Source organism: Macaca fascicularis, chromosome 7 (genome assembly GCF_037993035.2).
Source record: "Macaca fascicularis isolate 582-1 chromosome 7, T2T-MFA8v1.1".
Classification (NCBI taxonomy): Eukaryota; Metazoa; Chordata; class Mammalia; order Primates; family Cercopithecidae; genus Macaca; species Macaca fascicularis.
Window position 1 is genome coordinate 45,032,537 of NC_088381.1, and position 18,961 is coordinate 45,051,497.

General features: G+C 39.3%; 1 protein-coding gene across 2 annotated transcripts; it reads left to right on the plus strand.

Annotated features, from left to right (window-relative positions):
• Positions 1-581: 581 nt before the first annotated feature.
• On the plus strand, positions 582-18,311 carry FEM1B (fem-1 homolog B). Of its 2 annotated transcripts, XM_015452997.4 has the most exons (3): positions 582-1,150; positions 4,732-4,831; positions 12,204-18,311. In XM_015452997.4, exons 2-3 carry the CDS (start codon positions 4,773-4,775, stop codon positions 13,837-13,839), a joined length of 1,695 nt encoding a protein of 564 aa, XP_015308483.1. In that variant the 5' UTR covers positions 582-1,150; positions 4,732-4,772; the 3' UTR covers positions 13,840-18,311. The 2 variants fall into 2 exon arrangements, with proteins under 2 accessions (XP_015308483.1, XP_005559957.1); XM_005559900.4 differs by lacking the exon at positions 4,732-4,831.
• The last annotated feature ends 650 nt before the right edge of the window (positions 18,312-18,961 follow it).

The window sequence follows — 18,961 nt, forward strand, 5'->3', positions numbered from 1 at the left end:
TCCTTAGCCTACCGGCTTAGCCCCCTCACTCCGCCCCCCTCCCTGGCTGGAGACCCTCAGGGCCGTGTAGGGGCCAGGAGGAGGTTCCAGGAGTCAAGGGCACTGAGGACACCCAGGCCCAAACTGGGGAGGGGCCAACTGCGCGCAGAACCTTTCTCCACCGGGGCCGCGTGTGCCCGCCGGTCGGCTTAGGCGGAGACACCCCACTTAGCGTCCCTCCCGCTCCCGCCCTCTCCTCCCGGCCCTGTCTGCGAAAGCTCGCCTTCCTCCCCGCCCAAGTTCCGGCGCCGCTCCTGCGGGAGCGTTCCGCATCGCCCCGGGGGCCCCCACGCTAGGATCTCCGAAGCCGTTGGCAGCGCCTGGCACTTCTGAGCTCGGGGGACGAAAGCCTGAGGTTTCCTCCAGCCAGGGACGGCGAAGGGCGGAAAGCGCAGGCGGAGGCAGTGTTAGGCCTTAGGCCGGGTGGGCCGGGTCAGGCGAGACGCGCCCATCTTTCGCCATCCGGGGCGCGCGAGGTTCTCTCGGGACCCGGCCGGCGACCCGTACCTCGGGCACGCGCCTGTCGCATCCCGCAGGAAGGAGGGGTCCGGCCTGAGGCCCGGGGCGGCGGCCGCCATGGAGATCCCCTCGGCCCAGGGTCGGCGCCTGGGTCCTGGCGGGCGGCCCTGACCGCCTTCCTCCCTGCTAGGGCTGGGTCGCGGACGTGCCCCTCGCGGCACTCGGCCTCCTCCGCGTCTCCGCCTTCCCCGGGCCGCACTGCTGCCTGGGCGCGGCGGCGGCGACGGCGCCCTGTTGAATGGGCTGTGAGGGCCCAGGTTTGAAGCGCTGGCGAACGCGGCCTCCGGGGGCGCACAGCAGCAGCAGCGGTGGCGACCAAACGGGTGTTGGAGTTGGCGGCGGCCATGGAGGGCCTGGCTGGCTATGTATACAAGGCGGCCAGCGAGGGCAAGGTGCTAACTCTGGCCGCCTTGCTTCTCAACCGGTCTGAAAGCGACATCCGCTATCTCCTTGGCTATGTCAGCCAGCAGGGAGGGCAGCGCTCCACGCCCCTCATCATCGCAGCCCGCAATGGACACGCAAAGGTGGTACGCTTGCTCTTAGAACATTACCGGGTGCAGACTCAGCAGACTGGCACCGTCCGCTTCGATGGGTAGGTACATCCCAAGCCAGCCTCCTTTCCGACGCGCGCGGACTCGTTAATTCACGGGCCCTCCCCTCCCTCACCCTCTCTTACCCTCTCTTCATGTAGGTACTCACTTCTCCCCTTTTTGTACCTCCTCCTGCCCCACTAATGCCCACTTCATCTTCCAGGGCTAATACTCCATTCCATGTTTTGCTGCCCGTCCTCATCAGCCCCCTACCCCTTATTCCCTCTGTGGGAAGATAACCACACCCTCGGCCTTGAGATCTAATAGATAGTCGTCTTCTCTACTAGATAGTCTGTTAACAAGCCATTTGGAGGAGGTGGCTGCCTTTCCAGGTTTTACTTTTAGTGGAACTGGTGTTGTAACTGATCAGAAATTAAGGAGGTCAGCAGTTAACATTGAAGAACTCCGAAAGAGTTATTTGAGCATCCATTTTTACCCGCTTCAAGTGAGTGGTTCCGTAAAACCTTCAGTGGGCTGCTGGGCGTTAGTGTCAAAATAAGCACCTAGAACCAGCAGCAGCTGCAGCCTCGTGAGGGATTGTCACGCAGCCAGACATCTCAAGACATGATTCCGATTCCTCCACATTGCTCGGTGTAGATATATTGGCTACAAAAATGGCATTGGACCTGATGTGGGAGATGATGCCATTCTTAAATTACATCTTACCCTGTGATGTTGTGGAGAAGGTTGATCATTTACTGTTAGTCGAGGTGGGAAGTTTAAAAATGCACACTGTTATGCCTAAGATTTGCCCTTGCACTTTAATTGTACGAATTTTTGGGTAATTGACCAGAATTGTCAGGTTTGACATTATCCTCTTACTTTAACATGTTTTACAGATTACATGTAATTATAACATGTTTTACAGATTACAACTGCATAATGATTTTGCTACATATGTTTTGGTTGACTAGTGCTAGTACATAAGCTATTTTAGCATTTTTTTTTCTTTTGAAATCAATAGGGTCTGAGCATAAAAATATATTTCTTTAGTTTTGGTGATTAAAAACTGCCTGGCTAAAACTCGACTGAAAAAGCATTTCTTCTTTAAGATGACTAGGGAAATGTTCTGTTTCGGTTGATTCTTTTTTAGGTTTAAACAATGAAAGCTTTTTCTATTTTAGATGAGTGGAAAATATTCATAGCATTACATCTTAATGAAATGGTAGCCCATGGGTAATGACTTATATTACGGGTATCACCATTATACACATTAAGGAGATGTTTTTTTTTTTCATGTTGACCAAAGATGGCAACCTGATTCATGTTTGCTTTTCCTTACTGCCTTCCGTGTCCTCTCTATAACTCCTTGCATTCCCGCACTTAGAGAAGGAGTGAAGCACAGTGACCTCTGAACCGCCAGTACCATTTCACCTGTATAAGCACGTGCAGTCATTGAGATATGAATTTCTGTAATAACAGCTGCTTGGGAATACTGCTGCTGAGGCAGTGTGCATAAGGGAGAATAGTGGGGAGAAAAAAGAGTTAAGAATTTCGAAAGGTTTTGCTTACTGCCATTTTTTCAGTCATCAAAGATGTTTTGAGGTGGCAATTAAAAGAATCTGAAATGACTAGAAATGTAGCATTGAGCCTGTGTTAGTGGCTTATCTTGCCCAATGTTCTGTACTGGCCAGAGAAATTAATGAGTTTGGTAAGTAAACGTTTATTGAACACCTACTGTGTGCTACGTTCTGTGGTAGGGATTGGATATGCAGAGATGAATAACATACTCTTCTGTCGTGGAGGATGACAGTCTGGGTGTGGGGAGAGAAATTAATACATGAGTATTTGCAGATGCCATGCCATTTAGGGTTGTAGAAATCATTTGGACTACTGAGGGAAAACAGGGAAAGGAAGTGCTCAGTTTTATCTGGGGGGGGAATCTGGAAAGGCTTCACAGAGGAGGTGATGTTCGAGCTGTGTTTTAAAGAATAGCAGTGGAACATGAAGAAGGGGGACAACAGCTTGATGCTCTTGCAGTGACTAGTGTTTCAGTGCTGTTGCAAGAAGGGATTCAAGTTGGAGCAATTAAGAGAGAGATTGTGGGAGACTGGAGAGAGCTGGAGACCAGATGATCCCTGTATAAAGTACTAAGAGTAAGACTGGTGAAACTGCAATCTCAAATGTTTCCATCATTTATGATTTCATCTCCTTGATTCCGTATATTAGTTTAGCTTATGGATTATTACAGTTATGAATTAGCTGCTATGTAAAAATAGTTTAGTCTTTATTAAATGCTTATGATGGGCCTAGCCTCTGTCATGTTCTGGAGGAAATGTAAGGTACAGGAAATCTAAGGTTTCTACTTTTGAGAAGCTTACAAATTAATTAATAAAAGAGGTATTGAAGTTCCTGGTCCTCTTTGCCCATTCACACCCTCTGTGAGATTATTTTGCCGTTTATCCCAGTCATTTTAGCATTTTAGAACCAAAAAAGAGTGTGATGATTTCACTTTGCATTTGTTTCAGACATTGTGAAAATGTTAGCCTGAGTACATTAACAATAGAAAGCTGACTTGACCCTTGGGGGCTGACCATTGAAAAATACATAGCCAGCACTGCCCCCCTCCCCAACCCCAACCGTTGGCACTTGAGACACATGGCCAGGTAGGGAAGCTGTGTGCTGAAGTAGATTAGCGTTTCTAATTTTTAGTCATTCATGTGCTATCTTCACAATTTTTGGCCAGATTGTTCAGTAACTATCCTGCTGTTTACTTAATAAATATATTTTCTTTAAATTGTGTGGTTTTTTTCGATAGTTGTCTTTAGAATGTTTTACTTCTTAGCTTCATCCTGTGTAATTATGGGTTTGCTGTGTGTTGTGTGTGTGTGCGTGAGAGACATACGTTAAAATAAATATTAACGAAAGTTTTAAAAAGTCTGTTTTACCTAAAAACTTCTATAATACCTTAGGAAACTAAAGTGGATTCATGGTAGAGCCTCGAGGGGAAAGGGACCACCCACCTAGAATAAATAGCCATTAATATTGAGTTCTTGTTCACATTTTTAGGAGTAACATTTGAGATTATTTTACTTGTGGCTTGACATGTGAACACCATGTTGATATAGATGAGTGGACAAGAAGAAAAGTCATATGAGTGGGAATGAAAGAAGATCCCTTAGTTGAATAGTGGGAAGCTGTTTGTTAAGAATGTTATAAAAATGGAACAGAACAAGGGGGAGGTGTCATGTGACCATGGAACATTGTGCTGGCCTGAGTTCTGAGGGTCTGGCTGCTCTCTCCCAGAGTTTGTGAAGACCACCTGTCCTTGAAGGGGTGTGCTGATGTGAATGGGGAGAATAGGACCTCTGATAATTTTGAGGCTTTTTGTTGGGTGGTGTTACCTTTAAAGTCAGTGCTAGTACTAATATTTCTGATAAATGTTCAGGTAGAAGAAAGGCATGAGGGGCATGCCAGTATTTGACTTCATTTAGAAAGTCATTGTCAATATATATTTCAAGGAATTACATTTCATGTAATACATGATTTTTAAGGACCTTGGTTAAAATAAAGTGTGGATCATTTATATTTAATGAATTTTTATTTCCCTTTCAAATGTTTGAACCAGGCATTTCTATTTCAGATTGAACCAGGTAATAGATGAGCTCAGCCTTGTGATCAGAAATGTTATCTCTTATTGTGAAAAGTTTCCATCATCTGATGCATACTATTTGTTTTAAAAGGTGAATATCAGATTATAGTTTCTTGATTTGAAGATGAATACATAATAGAGAACTTGCATTGTAATTTTGGACTGGGCCTAGAAAGATAATTGCTTTATAGTGCTTCTCCTTTAGGAACTTAGTAAATATTGCATTAATTTTATTTTATCTTTAATTTCTGTTAAATGTATTTGGTGTTTTGAGGCAGTATAGCCTTATAATTTCAGCTAGATTTTATAGATGGAGGAATGTCATAAATGTTAGTATTATAATTCTCTTTAATCTGTGTAGTATTTTGATTTAGATGTAGAAATTCTAAATTTACCAAGGCTAACGTTTCTGAAGGACCAGTCTTGTGAAACATTCTGCATTGAATTCTTTTGTCATAGAATATCTTTAAAATTTTTAATTGCCTCAATAGAAATAGGTAATTTGAACTTTTTTGAGGCTCCTGTCAAATGACTGTAGCTCAAGGGAAAAAATGGAAATTAATTAGACTATCCAGGAAAAATATTAAATTGACCAAGTAGTTTCCGTTATAAAAACCAAGTGAATACTTGTAATTTAATTTTTACTCTTACATCATAGATTCTGAGAAGTTTGAGATCAGAAAAATATTTTAATCACTTTTTGTCTCTTATCTCTAAAATGAGGGTAATGCTTTTCTTGTAGGGTTATTGCTAGGGTTAAAGATAATGTGACTGCCTATTTTAATCTAACATTTCTTGAGTTTGAAGTAGTTTAGATTCCTGTTCCCTGGCTTTTAATAATTACATATCTTAAAAACCAGGCCAGTTGCAGTGGCTCACACCTGTAATCCCAGCATGTTGGGAGGCCTAGGTGGGGAGATCGTTTGAGCTCAGGAATTTGAGACCATCCTGGGCAACATAGTGAGACCTCAACTCTACCAAAAAAAAACAAAAAAAAAAAACAAAAAAACCCAAAAAAGGTAGTATGCAGTCTCAGCTACTCAGGAGGCTGAGGTGGGTGGATCCCTTGAGCCTGGGAGATCTAGGCAGCGGTGAGCAGTGGTGCTATGGCACTGCCATGAGCAGTGATTGTGCCACTGTACTTAGCCTGTGCAACAGAGCAAGACCCTGTTTCAAAACAACAAAACAAATCCAGTGCAAGGAAACATTGTAACTATGTAATTGTCACTATGTATTAACTTTGTATTTTTTGATTATATTAACAATCAGTTTGGAAATGTTCTTTAAATTGAAACAAATGTTTGAACAATGATGTGTACTGTGTTTCCTTACCTTTGATGCATTTTATGGTATTCCAAGTACTTTTGTATTTTTAATCTTGTAAACTTTTTTTTTTTTTTCTTGAGACGGAGTTTCGCTCTTGTTGCCCAGGCTAAAGTGCAATGGTGCAATCTTGGCTTCCCGTAACCTCCACCTCCTGGGTTGAAGCAATTCTCCTGCCTCAGCCTCCCGAGTAGCTGGAATTACAGACATGCACCACCACACCTGGCTAATTTTGTGTTTTTAGTAGAGATGGGGTTTCTCCATGTTGGTCAGGCTGGTCTTGAACTCCTGACCTCAGGTGATCCGCCTGCCTCGGCCTCCCAAAGTGTTGGGATTATAGGCGTGAGCCACTGCGCCCAGCCCTCATGTAAACTTTTTATTTATCTGCGTAATAGTTAATATTATAACTATAATGTAATAGTATAATAGGGCATAATAATAGTACCTACCTCATAGGATTATTGTGAAGATTAAGTGAGATATTTTGCATATTCAGCAGTGAATACAGTGCTTGGCACTGTATTTGGTATAAATTACCAAAGTTATTTGGTATAAATTACTTGAATTGAAATTACTTGAAATTGAAATTACTTGAAATGAAAGTATTTGGTATAAATTACTTATATTCATTTAAACTGTTTTTCTTTGAAGTCATTTGTGCCTGTTTTTGTTTATAATTATATCTGTTTTTTTTAGAGGAGGTATATCTAGTAAAGTGCATGAATCTTGTGTACAATACTGTACGATGAATTTTTAGTATGTTTACATCCATCCAGTCACCTTCTAGATCAATGTGTAGAACATTTTATCACTCTGAAAGTTTCCCTTGTGCCCCTTCCCAGTTTCCTCCCTTTCCTTCCCAGAGGTAAAGATTATTTTGACGTCTGATAGGGTGTGGCTATGTCCCACCCAAATCTTATCTTGAATTCCCACATGCTGTGGGAGGGACCCGGTGGGAGGTAATTGAATCATGGGGGCAGGTCTTTCCGGTGCTGTTCTCGTGATAGTAAGTCTCATGAGATCTGATGGTTATAAGGGGAAGATTCCCTGCACAAGCTCTTTTTGCCTGCTGCCATCCACGTAAGACGTGACTTGCTGCTCCTTGCCTTCTGCCATGATTGTGAAGCCTCCCCAGCCATGTGGAACTAACTGTAAGTCCAATAACCCTTTTTCTTATGTAAGTTGCCCAGTCTCGGGTATGCCTTTATTAGCAGCATGAAAATGGACTAATACAACTTCTGTCACCACAGATTAGTTTTGCCTGTACTTGAACTTCCTATAAGCAGAATTATACAGTATGTACTCTTTTTGTCTGACTTTTTTCGCTTAAAACAGTGTCTTTGAGATTCATCCATGTAGTTGCATGTATCAGTAGTTTCTTTTTTTAATGATGTGTGATATTCCATTGCATAAATATACTACAGTTTATCCATTTCCTATTAATATTTTGGTTGTTTCCAGTGTTTGACTGTTATGAATAAAACTGCAGTGAACATTTGTGTATGTTGTTTGGTAGACATTTGCATTTAGTTATCTGGTATATATCAAGGAGTGGAATTGCTGGGTCATCAGGTAGGTGTATGTTTAACTAACAGATATTGCCAAATAGTTTCCCCAAAGTTCAACAACCAAATTACATTCCTACTTGCAGTTTCCCCCAGCAATGAGAATGTCAGTTGCCACATCTTGCTCAACACTTATTATTGCCCTGTCAGTCTTGTTAAATTTAGCTATTCTGCTGGGTGTGTATATTGGTAAACTGGTTTTAATTTGCATTTCCGTGTTAAGTAATTATCTTGAGCATCTTTTCATATGCATATTGGCCATTTGGAGATCTTTTGTGAAGTATACTTGTTCAGTCTTTTTTTTTTTTTTCTCCTTAAATTGAGTAGAGACAGGATCTTGCTGTGTTGCGCAGGCTGATCTTCAACTCTTGGCTCAGACAGTCTTCTTCTTAGCCCCCCACAGTGCTGGGATTACAGTTGTGAGCCACTGTGCCTGGCCACTTAATCACTTTTTTAAAATGTTTTTTGATTAATGGAAGTTCTAGTTTTAATGAAATCCAATAAAATACTTCCTTTTTCTTTAACAGTTAATTTTTTTTTTTTTTTGGTATTCTGTTCAAGAAATTGTGATCAACACTAAATTCATTAAGATAGTCTTTTTTTTTTTTTTGAGAAGCTTTTATTGTTTTGCTTTTCACAGTATAGGTCTATACTGTGTCTCTAATTTTTGTATGTACTGTGAGGTAGGAATCAAGGTTAATTATTTTCCATATAGATGATCTTGTTGCTCCAGAACTATTTATCAAAAAGACCATGTTTTCTTTTTTTTTTTTTTTTTTTTTTTTTTGAGACGGAGTCTCGCTCTGTCGCCCAGGCTGGAGTGCAGTGGCTGGATCTCGGCTCACTGCAAGCTCCGCCTCCTGGGTTTACGCCATTCTCCTGCCTCAGCCTCCCGAGTAGCTGGGACTACAGGCGCCTGCCACCTCGCCCGGCTAGTTTTTTGTATTTTTTTAGTAGAGACGGGGTTTCACCGTGTTAGCCAGCATGGTCTCGATCTCCTGACCTCGTGATCCGCCCGTCTCGGCCTCCCAAAGTGCTGGGATTACAGGCTTGAGCCACCGCGCCCGGCCGACCATGTTTTCTATGTGAATTTCCCTGGAGCCTTTGTCAGAAATCAAGGGATTCTGTATGTGTGAATCTATTTCTGGAGTTTTTTTTTTTTTGGTCTATTGATAATATTATTCTGTCCCCGTGCCAGCACTTAATTTTAATTACTGTAGTTTGTCCTCTAGCTTTATTTTTCTTGAAGATTATCTTGGTTGTTTACATTTCCATATTCTTTCTAGAATTGGCCTGTCCGTTCGTTCGTTCTTTTCTTTTCTTTTCTTTTCTCTCTTTCCCTTCCTCCCTTTCCTTCCTCGCCTTCCCATTTTAGAGAGAGGGTCTCGCACTGTTGCTCAGACTAGAGTGCAGTGGCCTGATCATGACTCATTGTAGCCTCGACCTCTTGGACTCACACACACACATACATACATACATACATATACCACACAACCTGCTGGGATTTTCATTTGGTTTATATAGACTCTATAGATCATTTTGGGGGAGAATTGACATCTTAACATTATAGAGTCTTCTGGATCATGAACATGGAATATTTTCCCATTTATTTAGATTTTCTTTACTTATCTCAGGAGTGCTGCTTTGTAGTTTTCAGTGTAGAAGTCATGCACATTTTTCATTAGATTTATTACTATTTATTGGTATTTTCTGATGCTGTTGCAAGTGATATTTTTTTGACAGTAAATAAATGTTTATTGAACTTTACATAATCATGACAATAAAAACATAATAAGTGAATTTTAATTAAACTGAATTGTTTGCAAAACATATAGTTGGCATCACTGATGTAGTGTCTTATTTTCTTGATTCATTCTTTTTTTTTTTTTGAGATGGAGTTTTGTTCTTGTCACCCAGGCTGGAGTGCAATGGCGCAATGTCGGCTCACTGCAACCTCTGCCTCCTGGGTTCAAGTGATTCTCCTGCCTCAGCCTCCTGAGTATCTGGGATTATAGGTGTGTGCCACCACTCCTGGCTAATTTTTGTATTATTAGTAGAGAAGGGATTTCACCATGTTGGCCAGGTTAGTTTCGAACTCCTGTCCTCTGGTGATCCACCCGCTTTGGCCTCCCAAAGTGCTGGGATTACAGGCATGAGCCACTGCACCCAGCCTGATCCATTCTTTAGTTAAAAAAAATCAATTAACAAATGCATTTTTAAAAATAAAAATTAAAAAAAAATAATTTTAGGAGCCTTCTGATCTTTTTTGAGGTATATCTTACCTACAGTAAAATACAGAGATCTTAAGTATGCAATTTGATGAGTTTTTTCCCTAAATATCCGTTCATGTGGCTGCCACCCAGATCGAAATATAGGACATTTCCAGTACCTTCAAGTCTCTTCCCAGCCAGTCCTAGCCTCTTCTTTGTAGGTAACACTGTTACTGAGAAGGCTTTTGTTTACAAATATTTTGTGTCATTATTTGAAACTGAAGAAGTAATTGCTTAAATTATTATAAAATGAGTATTTTCAGTAGAAGTGATAAAGGGTATTGTTTTTTGTGTTGATGTTAACTGGGGTTAAACCGTGATATTTATATGTCTTAGTCTGTTCTGTGGTGTTATAACAAAATACCTGACACTGTAATTTATGAACAGAAATTTATTTCTCATATTTCTGGAGGCTGAAATCTTCAAGATCCAGGTGCTGATAGGTTCAGTTGTCTGGTGAGGGCCGTGTCCTCCAGAGGGGAGGAATGCTGTGTCCTCACATGGTGGAAGGTGAAAAGGCAAGCCAGTGGAATGTTGCTAACACCTCTTTTTTTTTTTTTTTTCTTTTTTTTTTTGAGATGGAGTTTTGCTCTGTTGCCCAGACAGTGCAGTGGCACGATGTCAGCTCACTGCAGCTTCTGCCTCCCAGGTTCAAGCGATTCTCCTGCCTCAGCCTCCTGAGTATTTGGGATTACAGACATGTGCCACCATGCCCGGCAAATTTTTGTATTTTTGGTAGAGATGGGGTTTCACCATGTTGGCCAGGCTGGTCTTGAACTCCTGACCTCAAGTGATCTGCCCACTTCAGCCTCCCAAAGTACTGGGATAATAGGCGTGAGCTACCACGCCAGGCCTAACGCCTCTTGTATATGGTCCTTAATCTCATTCACAAGTGGAGGAGCCCTCATGACCTAATCACCTCTTCGAGACATCACCTCTTAATGCTGTTCACATTTGGCAACACCTGAATTTTGGTGGGGACACATTCAAACTATAGCACCAGGAGCATTATTCTCTTTTCCACTTCGTGGGGGATATAATTTGACCAGTGTTGTAAAGTTGTATAGTGAGAAGCTCACTAGTGAGGTTTTTGGTATGTATATTTAATTGCCCTAGTGAATGTTCCTTTGATCAACCTTTCTTGTTAACGCTTCCAAATATACTTACTGCTTCTAGCACAGTAGACTATCTCCAGCAAAAATCTACTTATCAGGTGTTTTGATTAGTGGTAAAAAATTGAGAAATTGAGGTTGGGGAAAAATTGGCAGTAGAAAGGTGGGAAAGATTGGACTCTAGCAATAGTCTAATTTTGTACGTTAAGTAGTGAACCTAGCACATATCAGATGTTTAGTAAGTAAGTGATAAATATGAAACCACAAGTCCAGTCATGTCAGAAGATATCTGCTTGGTTTTCCAAAAGTGTGAATTATTTCCTGCTTTTAGTTTTTTCCTATAGTGGTTGATTGAGGAACACACACAGACGAGCATTATATGCACGCATATATACATATATGTTTTTAAAACTTTTAAATTGGAGCATAATGTAACTTAGAGAAAAATGCACTAATTATAATATATAAAAATTTCACAAAGTGAACATATTTGTTTACTAGAGTCCCCTTTGTGCTTTCTCCCATTCACTCCTCTCCCCAAAAGTAACCAGTATCCTCACTTCTAACACTGCAGATAAGTATGTAAATGTAATAATATAATATGTGCTGTATTCATCTGACTTCTTTTTCTCAGCATCAGGTTTATGTTATCTATTCATATTGTGTAGGGAGCAATAATTATTTCATTCTCATTGCTGTCGTATAGTACTCAATTAGCTTAGGGGAAACTTAATCTGCAGTATTTTTTTCTTCTTAAAGCGGCTTTAATGTAGGGTTGGGGTGGCTTTCCTAATTGTCAGAAACTGCTTGCTGCCTGGAGGCTACTGGGAAGGAGGAACATGTTCTTCTAGGAACCAGTGAATCAACTTGGTGATGAAGAAGCTACCTCCATACATTTCCCCTGTGCCTTCTGAAATGTATTTAGTTTTGCTAGTAGAAAGTTGTTGATTTTTCAGTTTTGTTTTTTAGGGTTATATAGTAACAGTAATAGCTAGCATATATTGAGCTTTATATTAGGTACAAGTACTATGCAAAGTGATTTCCTTAAATTACCTGTTTTTATTTTCATGAGAACTGATGTTTTATTAATGTTCTGGAGAGTGAGGTCTTAGTCGGTGCAAGTGAACACATCCTTTAAACGTATGTTAGGCTGTGGCCTCCATTATCTAACTGCTTATTCTTTTCATGTGTAGGTATGTCATTGATGGTGCCACTGCTCTTTGGTGTGCAGCTGGAGCAGGACATTTTGAAGTTGTTAAACTTCTAGTCAGCCATGGAGCCAACGTGAATCATACCACAGTAACTAATTCAACCCCCCTGCGGGCAGCATGCTTTGATGGCAGACTGGACATTGTGAAATACTTGGTTGAAAATAATGCCAACATCAGCATTGCCAACAAATATGACAACACCTGCCTAATGATTGCAGCATATAAGGGACACACTGATGTGGTCAGATACCTTTTAGAACAACGTGCTGATCCCAATGCTAAAGCACATTGTGGAGCCACAGCATTGCACTTTGCAGCTGAAGCTGGGCACATAGATATTGTGAAAGAGCTGATAAAATGGCGTGCTGCTATAGTAGTGAATGGCCATGGGATGACGCCGTTGAAAGTAGCTGCCGAAAGCTGTAAAGCTGATGTCGTTGAACTGTTGCTCTCTCATGCTGATTGTGACCGAAGAAGTCGGATTGAAGCTTTGGAACTCTTGGGTGCCTCCTTTGCAAATGACCGTGAGAACTATGACATCATAAAGACATACCACTATCTATATTTAGCCATGTTAGAGAGGTTTCAAGATGGTGATAACATTCTCGAAAAAGAGGTTCTTCCACCAATCCATGCTTATGGGAATAGAACTGAATGTAGAAATCCTCAGGAACTGGAGTCCATTCGGCAAGACAGAGATGCTCTTCATATGGAAGGCCTTATAGTTCGGGAACGGATTTTAGGTGCTGACAATATTGATGTTTCTCATCCCATCATTTACAGGGGAGCTGTTTATGCGGATAACATGGAATTTGAGCAGTGTATCAAGTTGTGGCTTCACGCCCTGCACCTCAGACAAAAAGGTAACAGGAACACCCACAAGGATCTTCTTCGATTTGCTCAAGTTTTCTCACAAATGATACATTTGAATGAAACTGTGAAGGCCCCAGACATAGAATGTGTTTTGAGATGCAGTGTTTTGGAAATAGAACAAAGTATGAACAGAGTGAAAAATATATCAGATGCTGATGTCCACAATGCTATGGACAATTATGAATGTAATCTCTATACCTTTCTGTATTTAGTATGCATCTCTACCAAAACGCAGTGCAGTGAAGAAGATCAGTGCAAAATTAACAAGCAGATATACAACCTGATTCACCTTGATCCCAGAACTCGTGAAGGTTTCACCTTGTTGCATCTGGCTGTCAATTCCAATACTCCGGTTGATGATTTCCACACCAATGACGTCTGCAGCTTTCCAAACGCACTTGTCACAAAGCTCCTACTGGACTGTGGTGCAGAGGTGAATGCCGTGGACAATGAGGGAAACAGTGCCCTTCATATTATCGTTCAGTACAACAGGCCCATCAGTGATTTTTTGACCTTGCACTCCATCATCATTAGCCTAGTTGAAGCTGGAGCTCACACTGACATGACGAATAAACAGAATAAGACTCCGCTAGACAAAAGTACAACTGGGGTATCTGAAATACTACTTAAAACTCAAATGAAGATGAGTCTCAAGTGCCTGGCTGCCCGAGCAGTTCGGGCTAATGACATTAACTACCAAGACCAGATCCCCAGAACTCTTGAAGAGTTTGTTGGATTTCATTAAGTGACTGGATATGTAAAGTCGTTTAATGTGGTGCTAAAAAGTAAAGGACTTTAATCACAGACAGTAGAATTATGTGTTCATAAATTCTGCTTTTCTTTCCACTATCCTTCCTCCCATCCCATCCTTCCTTAGTTCTGTATTTGTTTTTCTTGCCTCATGGTAATTGATTTCAGACAGACTTTAAACAAAGCCACATGGTTTTGGTGTAACGATAAGGTATTTGGATATTGGTCACCTATTTGTCTTTTTTTTTTTTTTTAAAGGAACAGATATAAAATTGTTTATGTAACAAGGGACATTTATAATTTCAAGTTGATAATGTTTTAAACAGCTGCTTACAAAAGTATTTCTGTTAAGCCTATGTCAGCATGTTATCCATGCAGCAGTTTTGAGGATTTTAAAATTGAAGAAAAAGAGCTAAAAAGGAACATTAAAAGGAATGGGATATCCAGGTGTTCTGCACATGCCAAACTGCTATAGATAGTTTTCACTCTTCCATTATTTATACGGAGTGATGCAGCACATTTTAGCATTCAGGAGGATTTTTAAAAAATAGCTGCAGATTAATCTGGAAAATATGCTAATTTAATAGTTACAAATTTGTAAAGTTAAATCCATTTGAAATTGTTGCATTATGCTGGGTAGTATATACAAAATGGTTATCATCTTAAACCAACTTTTCAGAGAATCTTGATGGACTCTGCCTTTAGGCTTGAATTCTTCAAAGTCTATTTTAATGAAATTTATCTAAATTGCAGCAGTCTATTTGATTCAGCTCATAGACATGTAAAAATTATGAATGCTGTTTTCTTATGAAACAAATTGTCACAGTATAGCTATACATTCTATTTTTGTCCCCTTTTCCCTTTTCCTCCTATATCTTTTAAAATTTGGAAACTACTTTTCCAGAAGGCATTATTTGTGCCTCCCTAATAAGGTATTTTTATTTATGACAGATGAAAAGGAACCAGGATATTTTTGAATTTTTTCACTTTCTTAGTCTGTGACAAGAAGTAGAAATATCACTAGTGTGGTATAGGAACTTACGTGTTTTTTATGATAAAAATAATTCTTAATGCCACTTGAAAGGTAATTTTGTCTGAGCTGCAAATTTTTCAACCACAAAATGTCACTTATTCCTACAGGCTATACAGAGGTCTTTATGGTTTTTTGGTTTTGTTTTGTTTTAATGGCAACATTTTAACTGTCAAACTAAAAGGGTATTCTGTGATTATCTTTTAAGCATTACAAAAATTCAAGTGAAAGTTATACGCTTATTTCTATTGATGTTAAAAATGATAATGAAAGCAAAATTAGCTGTATCTGTAATTTTCTCTCTAGTGCCAAATGAATGCCTTAGCTACTCATAGTGCATGGTACTGTAAGTGAAGACCTGCAGCTTCTTTTTTTTTCCTTTAATGAAAAGCATTATAATGATGTAGCAGCATCAGATATAAACTTAAAAAAAAATAAGGTTTCAATTAACACTTTATGTATGGATAATGCTTTGTAAAGTATAAGAGAAAGGTTGCAGTTGGGTCAGTATAAAACAATGACCAAGCCAAAATCAGCACCTAGGGCCTTAAATAAAATAGAAATACCCCACAAAATGAAATATTTTGAAGGGTGGGAGGGGACAGAAGGGGGGACTATCCCCCAAGGATGCAAGATACTTTTTACAGTTGCTATCATTATACTTTGTGTGTCTTCTTGCTTCAGTTAGGAATATTTTCATGGTAAATTCTGTCATGGTAATAGATTTCTATTTTCCTAACCTGAGATTTTACAAGGAAGGTTTTTAGGTTGGCTTAAACGGAGGTATTTGAGTGAGCCCTAATTTAAAAATTACCAGACTTGATCCTCCTGGTATGAGTCAAGGAAATACTGTACCTTGCTCTTAGCAACTCTCAGTGGCCTGAAAGAGAAAATGCTCTTCTTCAAGGTGAGTGAATCATGCTTTTTCCACAGTTCAGATCAGACCCTTTATTTTTCAAACTACAAGGCCTGCTTATTGGACAGTCTAAGGAATAGCTTTGATACTTGGTATTCAGTTGGTTCCATTATTAATGTATATTATTTTTATTTAAACATCAAAACTTAAAATATCAGATAATGTTGCATGTTTTAAAAACACATTTCATCCCTTTGGCTACCCAGGACCAGCACTGTTTAAGACACTGCTTATTTATAAAATGAGGATAACGATTATATGTACATATTCAGACATCAAAATTTAATGACATTCTATTTTGAGAAGGGAAGACAATGCTGGAGAAAGTAAAACTGTTGATTGAAATGCTGACAGGTTGGAGAACGAATTTGAAGACAGTGGAATAAACTATGAACTATGCTAATGGTAATTAGATTTTTTTTTGTTTGTTTAGTATAGTGGTAAATTGTGTAGTATCCTGCTGAGAATCTAATTCTATCTTGTAAAATCAATCCAAATGTGTATTGTGAAACACCTGTATAAAATCATTTTTGAAATAAGTGATCTACATGCCTGTTTTTTTAAAATGTTTTTGGTAGAATTGTTTTAAAATATGTTTAGCCAGACCCTTCCCCAACTTAATTTTTTTTTTTAAAAAAGGAAAATAGGTAAGAAAATGATAGTTCTATATCTTAGCCCTCTGTGAACTCTAGGCTGTCTCCATTTTGCAGCCACTTTGGTCATTTGATGTTTACTATTGGTATACGTATGCTTTGAATTGTATCTCTTCATTGATGGTATTACAGATTCAACCAAAACTTCTCTGTCCTGTTCAGTAATAGTTATATAAATCTGGATGAGCTAGGGAGGCCCAGGTGGATGTTTTCATTCGCAAATCATGAGAAGCTTAAGTGGGTTTTATGCACTTGATAGAGCTGGCAAAATTGAGCTATTGAGTTTAAGTTAACTATTTAACTCAAGGAATGGGCAGCAAACCCATCTCCTCAATTGATAAAGAAGGGGGAACGTTTTTACATTAGAACTGACACTGACAACATAGCTTTTTCAGTCCACCCTGGTTGCTCTAGTAGGCCACAGCCCAATCATGTTAAGGTTCTTTGCTGTGGGAATTTTAAATAAACCAAACCCAAAAGCAGACCATCTGTAAGCTTTGGTCTGCTTGTTTCTGAGAAGGGTTTTATTTCATCATACTAATAGTGGACTAACAATTGGTAATTGTGAGAACTTAGGTATGATAGCATTGTTTGAAGTAAAATATGATTTGGGGGCAGCAGCTTTCTAAATACCAACTCTGACAAATGTTTTGAAAATTGAAATTTCAAGGGAGCAACACCCTGTTAAGAGTTTCCACTATAGTTGAGGCAGCTACTTTATGAATAAGACCACTTTGGGTTGTTTAAGCAGAAGCATTTCTTTTTTTTTGGAATGGGGTGGGGTGAGGAGTGAGTTGCCAGACCTTTGATTACAGTTTGCTGGTTTAGAAACAGCCAGTCAGTGGCTGAATTAGTGAATAGATGAATGAAAGTATAAAGGACTTGTTTTTTTATGGTAGATTATCTGTAAGAATCTTAAATGTTCCTTTTCAGATTAGTCAGATGTGTTGATGCACACATGACTATTCTGTTTTTCTCACTGACTATACTATAACATTAAAAAGGGGTTAAAGAAAACAAAACTCTGCCTTTTGTGCTATGAAACATTTTTAGTCCAGAGGTTTTAAGCTATGTGTCCATTCCTGCTCTGAAAATGCATAGCTTTTTCTGGATGTCATCTCTTGAAAGTAGAAAACTCCTATGTGTGTATCACATTGCAGGGCTTTCTTAGGTATTTCTGGCAGACTTTCCCAAATCTTTAGATGGACTGGGTTGTACAGCATGCCCTCCCCCAAATATGGAATCTGAAAAAAATACTACACTATTGATAGTGGAGATATATTAATTTTTAAAACTGTAAAGTAAATGTGGTCTCTAGTCTAGGTTTGTGGTGTGTACCTTTGTGTTAATGTATAGGGAAGAGACAATGACTTGATGGTTATGGGGAGTGTATCTTGATGTGTGTACAGGGGTAAGTATTGCTAAATTATTAACAGCTTTTATTCAGGGTGAGTCATGTGATGAATGGCCTAATCAGAAAAATGAAGGAGCAAAGATGCAAGCTTGCCAAGTGATGAAACGAACACGATTTTGTATCTATTTTTTATCAGGTGTTGTAAAATTTGTGCATGGCTTTTTTTTGTTGTTGCTTAGTAACTGGTAGAGAAGAAAAGATGAGGAAAGAAACTCAGCTTTCCTCACTAATCTTTTCAGAGGTACACAGTTAGGGAGTAAAATCTGACTGGCCTAATCGATGGAAAAGACCCTGTCCTTTTCACCCCATCCTGCAATCCTCTGTGTAGAGGAACTCATTGTTGTATTCTAGTAATTCACTGTGATTTATAACAAACCAGTGATGTCATTCTATTGTGCACTTTTGTCAAACCATTTATGTGACTTTAATAAACATAGTAAACTTGCTGACTGCACCAGGGGTCCATTAGTGATTTATATATTGCATGACATTTTCTATTTTGAGTTTGACATGTAGAGTCATTTTTAGTTTCATGGCAATTGACAGTCCTAATAACTCAGCTAATTTGAAACTAACAATCTTGCTGTGTAAAAGGAAAAAATGGTGTTTGTGTTCAGTAAATGTTTGAAAAAAACTACTTTGAGGTTTGTGTCTTTATTATTCAGTGTGCCTTAGTTGCGATGTTCTTTTGTTGAGTGCCTTAAAGTTGTCAAAGTTATATATGTGCACGGGAAAAAATTCAAATAGTAAAGAAAAATTCAAATATATTTTTTTAAAGTTCCCTTTTCATCTCTCCCCGCCTCCCATTTGGACTCTGCAGAGACAATCACTATTAATAGTTCTTTGAGTAGCTTCCCAGAATGTTTCTGTGCACATATGTATTATTTCTCCTTTTCAGTTTTTAAAATGCAACACTATTCTGTATCTTATCTTTTTCATGTAATATATCTTAGGCATTTTTCATTTCTATATGTATAGATTTTTAAAACAACTTCATAGCATTTAATTCTGTTGATGGATTGAAAATGTATTTAACTAGATTGTATTGATGGACTTTAGGTTTTCAGTTTGTGATATTTCAAATAATGATGCAGTCAACATCCT